The 6,787-nt window shown below is 48.1% G+C and overlaps 1 protein-coding gene across 1 annotated transcript; it reads left to right on the forward strand.

The window, feature by feature from the left end:
* Positions 1 to 60: 60 nt before the first annotated feature.
* Positions 61 to 5,866, forward strand: SSR4 (signal sequence receptor subunit 4). The gene is made up of 6 exons (XM_083719967.1): positions 61 to 324; positions 2,773 to 2,891; positions 3,352 to 3,426; positions 4,273 to 4,362; positions 4,881 to 4,946; positions 5,734 to 5,866. The coding sequence occupies exons 1-6, from the start codon at positions 252 to 254 to the stop codon at positions 5,836 to 5,838; spliced, it is 528 nt and encodes a 175-aa protein (XP_083576093.1). The 5' UTR covers positions 61 to 251; the 3' UTR covers positions 5,839 to 5,866.
* The last annotated feature ends 921 nt before the right edge of the window (positions 5,867 to 6,787 follow it).

Raw genomic sequence — 6,787 nt, forward strand, 5'->3', positions numbered from 1 at the left:
GTAGGAGAGATGTGTTCTCACCCACCCACGCATGCGCAGTTGGAGTCCGCCACTCGGTTTCCGGCGCGACAAAAGTCGCGGGCGGCCATTTTAAGGGACCTTCCAAGGCAAGGCCACGTCTCTTTCCCTTCGGCCGCCTCGCGTCACTCGGCGACGGAGCAGCGGATTGGCTGTGTGGGGCCCTCGGCCCCAGCATTCCCCGCGCGGGAGGCGGGCCGCTCCTTTTCCTCGTCGCGTCTCGCTGGTCGGCGATGGCGGGCGCCGGGCTGAGGCTGCTTCGTCTGGCGGCGGCGGCGGCGCTGCTGGTGCTGAGCGGGGCGCGAGGTACGGTCACCTCCCGCGGCTGCGAGGGCGGGCCGGCCCCTCCTCCGGCTTCCCGGGGGCCTGGGATGGCTCGGCTGGTAGAGCCTTAGACTCGCCTCCCCCTCAGGGCTGTGGGTTCGAGCCCCTCCCCCCCCCGGACAAAGAGGTTCCTGCCTCGCAGGGGCGGGCTAGATGACCCTCGGGTCCCTTCCAGCTCCGCAGTTATCGGGTTCTGTGGGCGTCGTCGGGTAGGGGGAAGAAACGCGTGTGCGAAATGTTGGGGACACGTGTCTTGGCCCCGGGAAGCTCGCCCACCTTGCGGGTTGCTGTGGGGGCCCAAGAGGCGGGTGACCGAGCTGTTCGTGCTGCCCTCAAGCCTTTCCTTACAGCTCAGTTTGACTTGTCTAGCGCACCGTGTAAACCAGGCTTCCGCAACATCGGGCCTCCAGATGTTTTTGAGACTACAATTCCCATCATCCCTGACCACTGGGCCTGCTAGCTAGGGATCATGGGAGTTGTAGGCCAGAAACATCTGGAGGGCCGAGGTTGAGGAAGCCTGGCGTAAACTCCCCACTTCCCCCTCAGTATCTCAAGGCTCCCCACGTGGCACCATCTGCGCGCCAGGCATGGCCGCCCTGGACAGACTTTGTGAGCTGACCCATTCCAGGGGTTTTCTTAGGAACATAGGAAGGTAGTCAAAGGATTTTCCCACCTAGCCCCGTGTTGACTGGCAGCTGCACACCAGGGTCTTAGGCAGAGAAGGGTCTGAAGGCGGTGGACTCTCCTTCCTTGGAAGTTGTTAAGCAGAGATTGGATGGTCATTTAGTGGAGATTGCTGCATTGCAGAGGGTTGGACTATCAGTGTTTCCCAACCTTGGGCCTCCAGCTGTTTTTGAACTACAATTCCCATCATCCCTGACCACTGGTCTTGCTAGCTAGGGATGATGGGAGTTGTAGTCCAAAAACAGCTGGAGGCCCAAGGTTGGGAAACACTGGACTAGATGACCCTCAGATCCCCCTTCCAACTCTACATTTCTAGGATTCTATGACTAGAAATGCCTCACAGTCACATGCCAAGGCTCAGCCTGATAGGGTTGGGGGTTGTCGTTTTTCACAAAGTGTAGCTGAATCGTTATTGGTCTTATTTGGAAGTTAAGTCTAATTCAGAGGGTCGTCTTTGGAATCATGCAGTTGGGCCTAACTCTGCCTGTAGTGCCTCTGTTTCATAGTGGCTTTTTTACCGTATGACATTTCCCATCCGCTCCCCTCCTTTGTTCTCACTGCTTAAGCTCTGGCCTGATGAAAAGTGTTGACAAATGCTAAAGCTTGCTCACTTCTTTACAGCCTTCCCCATTTGTTTCAGTAAAATATATTGTGTTAACTTTGGATTTTTCCATCATCCTGGAAGATGTTAATGAAGTATTCCTGGAGCAGTTCATCCAAACAACAGCAGGAGCTTAATGTCAAGTTAGAAAGCAGCAAGCAATCACAGAGCTCTTTCTTGGGGCTAGATCTTGCCAGAACGTAAAGGAGAAGGGAGAAGAGAAAATATACAGGGATACTTAATGACTTTCTTAAAATGGTGCTTCAGGGGAACATAATGTATGCATCTTGAACACTTCAATGCAGCTCCTACTTGTACCTTTATAATGTGCAGTTTTACCAGTGTGCATGTGTATAATGAGGCAGTACATGAACCGGTAAAGGCCAGGTACATAAACCGTACATAAACTGGTAACAGCCAAGTTAAAACTTACTAGCTTTTATTGATGGGGTTTGGATTAATATTTGACACATCTAGAAACTTTATTTTATCTGACCTTTATTAATGTTTTGACCAATTTCTAGCCAATGCTGTTGAAGCAGTTGGCAATGCAATTTGCAGAAAATGATAAAACAAAAATATGAATCATAATCAACCAACGCATACTAAGATCAATGTTCTGTAGTTAAATCTAGCTCAGATTGTGAGCCAACATTACAAACACTCTCTGAAAAGACCAGCTGTCTAGCATTTTTGAGGAAGCTGATAAGTTGAGTCTCCCTAAGATGGGAGTTCCACAGTTGGGGTGCCACCACATAGAGATGTAGCAATTCACAAAGGGCACAGTTTTATAAATATTTGATAGATTTATGTGTATGTGCATGCACACACGTGCCTATCTTGTCACAAATGTGAGTAGCTTGTGATTATTACTAACTTCTGGATGTTGTTATTTTTTTAACTAGTAGGATGTGTGTTCTCTTTACTACTTGAGCCTTAGATCCAGTTCTCTCAACAGGATCCTTTCATTAATCAGTTGGTAGCAGTAGGTGGTTTCAGCAATTCCTTAAGGTGCATTCTGACATGTTGAGCTCCATAGGAACATTGCATGTAGACCATCCTCTATGAATGGCCTCAGGTGCTTGCTTATCCCTTTTCAGGTTCATAATGTGTTGGTTCATAAGCCATTTTCTCTTTCCTATCAGCTGAAACCTGTACAGACCCAGTCATCTCTCCATCCTACTACACTACCTCAGATGCTGTAATCTCTTCAGAAACTGTCTTTGTTGTTGAGATCTCCCTCACCTGTAAGAATGGAGCGCAAGTGAGTGCTGGAATACGTGGCTTATTTCATTTCTAAAAATAAAGTGCCACCTTGTAGATTTGATAATGGGCCTTAAATCTAGGGGCTAGGGTTTCCTGTTTTGCAACAATTGCATCCAGGTATGTGCATGGATTTGGATTTATGGTGGGTCCCAATCCATGGGCTTTCCATAGTGTACCCCATGCTACATTAACCTGCCTCCCCGAACCATTGGCTGGCCTGGCTTGCTGTAGTGCCAGCCACTGATGTGGGTGGCACATGTACATTTTGGGAAAGGGGCAAAAAGGGTGCATCCAGGGGCTCTCTGTTATCTTTACCAAAGACTCTACAACCCCTATAACTTGGAGGGGATGTTGGCATTTGACCTAGAAAGAGTTGCCTTTCCCATGGTCCCTGAGCTTTCAATAGGGCGTGCTGTGATTCCCTTTGATTTGATATTCATCCTGCTCTCTTTCTGTAGAATGTTGCTCTCTATGCAGATGTCAATGGCAAGCAGTTTCCTGTTACTCGGGGTCAGGATGTTGGCCGCTATCAGGTAAGAACAAGCAGTGATTTCTGGCAGAGACAGCAAAATGCTAGTAACACTCTGGGCAGAACAGTGTCAGATTTGAGTTTAAATTCTAGCTCAGTCATATATCATCTGGGTGGGGCCAGCTTAATTGACATTATCTCCTGGGAATATTTTGAGAATGGGCATTTTTAATACATCGCGTGTAGAGAATGTGCTTCCTTCAGGCTTCTCTGCAACGTGTGATACTTTGTTAAAATCCAGAGTCCTGGATTTTTCTCCCAGCTTGTTTAAGCATTTTTTAATGTTCATTTTCGTTACTTGAAAACGTAGACAAAAACAGTGAAAAATAAGCCAGATTCATCAGACTTGTATAACAATCAGGGCATGTTTTACACATGAGGGTAATGGTAACCAGAGCAAGAATATTGTAGAATACACCCTTTTCTACTCAATATGGTTTGTCCGTGATGGTGATGGGAAAGTTGTGCAGTTTGCCAACAACTAAAGAAAGTAGGCTATAACTGCCTTATGGTTTTTAGGCTTCATGTTTGATGTTGGCATTGCTGAACAAGTTGGCAGTCTTTATGCTGCATAAATTCAAGTTAGGAAATTACAGTCGTCCTGCACAAATGCATGGCTCTGGATTTATGGCGGGTCTGGTTCCATAGATCCCTCCATAGTGTACTCCATGCTAAAGCAAGCTGCTACTCTGAACCATTGGCCAGTCTGGCTTGTAGTAGCCCTGGCTACTGAAGCGGGTGGCACATGTGCGCAAGCATCTTTTGTGTGCATGCCCATCTGTGTTCCCCTCTGATCAGGGGGAGGGTCCATCCTCGCTCAGCACCGATTGCCCATCCCTTTCTTTGGCAGGTCTCTTGGAGCATGGAGCATAAGCTGGCTCGCTCTGGCACCTACGAGGTGAAGTTCTTTGATGAGGAGTCCTATAGCATCTTGCGCAAGGTGAGGTTGCCCCCTGGTGGGGGAAGGGGATGGATTAGCTAATTACACAGGCTGTAGGTGACATGACCTTGCTAGTACCATAAGGAAAGAAAGCTCTTGATGGTACTCTTGGCCTTAGTCTCACAGCTCTTATTCCATGTCTTCTAACATTTGTTGTCCTTACTCTGCCTCCCATTTATACCCATTTTGAGAAGCACGCAGTGTCTCACTTACCACTGAGCAACTGAAGCCTGTCTGCGCACACTTGGAACTCGAAAGAGTGAGCCTTCCTTTAATGGTGGATGGCAAGGATCCCATGGCAACCTGAGCTCCAGTACTTAAAAAAGAAAAGAAAATATCTCAAATCTTAATATGTTAGTCCTCCTGGTCTCCACTGGACATTTCCCTGCAGAGCTATTCCTTGTAGGAGAGTGATACCAGATCTGTGGAGAGAAAATTTATCCCACAAGGACCCCTGTTTAACTGTATGTAAACTCACGATACCCCAATTCTATCTCTCCCGCCGCCCCCCCCCCCAGGCTCAGCGCAACAATGAGGATGTCTCTGAGATCAAACCCCTCTTTTCGGTCAATGTGGATCATCGAGTGAGTAAAGGAAGAGGAGTTGGGCAGCCTGCTCCTCTCTGGGGAAAGGGGCTGCTTCCAGGGGTGGCCAGTGCCCAAGACAAGGTGGAATGTCTTTTACAGCGATGCTAGATCTTTCAGTGCTGTAATGAGGATGGTAGTTTGTGGGTCTATTCTATGATGGGCACCATGGAACATTACCCGAGAATCCAAATTTGGGCCCCTTGCCACAAGGCAGAAGCAGAAACCTTGGCCCTACCAAAATGGGACTGTTGAGCATGGGTCATCTGTGCACAAGGCAGAGGATATTCTCTGTACTTTGGTTTTTGTGTTGGATGGAGAGGTCAGCAAGTGCTGGTGGAGGAGAACCTGCAACAAGCTATTGGGCATAAAGGGATGGTCCATAAGGAGGCTTTTTATGTCCCTTTCAATTTGGTTGGGGTGGCTGTGATTTACACTTCGGGCACTGGCTGAAAATGTCTCCTCAGTTTGAGGCCTGATCCCCAATTTGTTGCTTGACTGTTGAGATTATTTCTACACCTGAGCCAGGGTTAAACCTTGAATGCAAATCCCTGCCCTCTGTAGAAACCATCTGCCTTCATGGCCAATAATCTTTTAAGTCTCTCAAGGCTCCTTATCCTTGCACTGCTGTTCTGTGATCTTCCCTGGAAGTGCACAGCAGGCCAAAAGCGGGGATACCAAAAAGATTCAGCTACAACGTTCCTAATGCCTCTCTGTATGCCTAGCTCTGTGACTTACATGTTTTCTGTTCTCTTTTCTCCTCCTCTCCCTTGCCCCAATCAATAAGGGTGCCTGGAGCGGACCGTGGGTCTCCACTGAGGTGCTGGCAGCTTTCATTGGTCTCCTTGTGTATTACATGGCTTTCAGTGCCAAGAGCAACATCCAAGCGTAATCTGTTTCAATAAAACTTTCATGCCAAACTTGCTGTGTGTGTTTGCCCTTGTCCTTTCTGCTGGTGGGTGAGGATTCCTTTACACTGGGCTCCACCAAGAGCCTCATCACACAGTGCAGCTCCCCCTCTGGCATGCCAATAATCAGCTATTGGGGCTCTTGCAGGGAGTGGGGGATAAGAAGAATGCAAGGACCAGTAGTGCAGCTCAGGATAACCAGTTAGGATTCAGGCAGGAAATGTTTGCTCCTACTGGACTTCTTCCCTCCTTTCCTTGTTCTTAAAAGTAGCCTTTTGAGGATGCTAGGATACTTAAAGGAACAAGCACCTCTCGTGAATCCACCTCCTAGACTGAACCTGAACCCATTTGTGCAGCACAGTCTTCTAAGCAGTGGCTGGCTCTGTGGTGTGGATGTGCTGCCACCCCACCCCTGAGGTTTGGTCTCCTTTTCTTTGCCTTAATCCTGTTAAGCAGCAATATTCGCACCACAGCTCCTTATCCGCCTAATGACAGCGGCTCCTGGTGTGAGCCAGTGCAGTGCGGCTGGGATTACACCATTGCTCTAAAGTTGTGCTAATGCCGGATTAGTAAGGGAAAGCTTGCCACAAAGGGGCTGCAGGGAGTATCTTTCTTGAATATCCTACTGTGATCCTAGAAAGGCAGTGAATCTTGCTGGTTATGGAGAGGTCCTCATTTGCCATTTCCTTGAGCAAGCAAAGCTATCTGGCTTGTGCTATATCAAAGTGGGGGTAACTAAAGGTTTCCTAAACATTTGATTGCTAAATTAAAAAGCTAAAGAAAATAAATATGTGTGGGAGGGTAGGGAGGGAATGTTCCATCTAGAATCCGCTGCTTAATTGAACCAAGAGTAGGTATGGACCCAATGTAAAACAAACATCCTCTGGCTGCAGCTGCCACTCCCTTCACTGAGGTGTGTGATACAAACTTCAT

This window comes from Podarcis gaigeae (genome assembly GCF_964106915.1).
Source record: "Podarcis gaigeae genome assembly, chromosome: 17".
Taxonomy (NCBI): Eukaryota; Metazoa; Chordata; class Lepidosauria; order Squamata; family Lacertidae; genus Podarcis; species Podarcis gaigeae.

Excerpts from the sequence above, each read along its gene's own strand:
- SSR4 (XM_083719967.1), top strand. The coding sequence starts at position 252 with ATGGCGGGCGCCGGGCTGAGGCTGCTTCGTCTGGCGGCGGCGGCGGCG. Across the intron at positions 325-2,772 it reads GGTGCTGAGCGGGGCGCGAG|CTGAAACCTGTACAGACCCA; the intron begins GTACGGTCACCT and ends CTTTCCTATCAG. Across the intron at positions 3,427-4,272 it reads AGGATGTTGGCCGCTATCAG|GTCTCTTGGAGCATGGAGCA; the intron begins GTAAGAACAAGC and ends TTTCTTTGGCAG.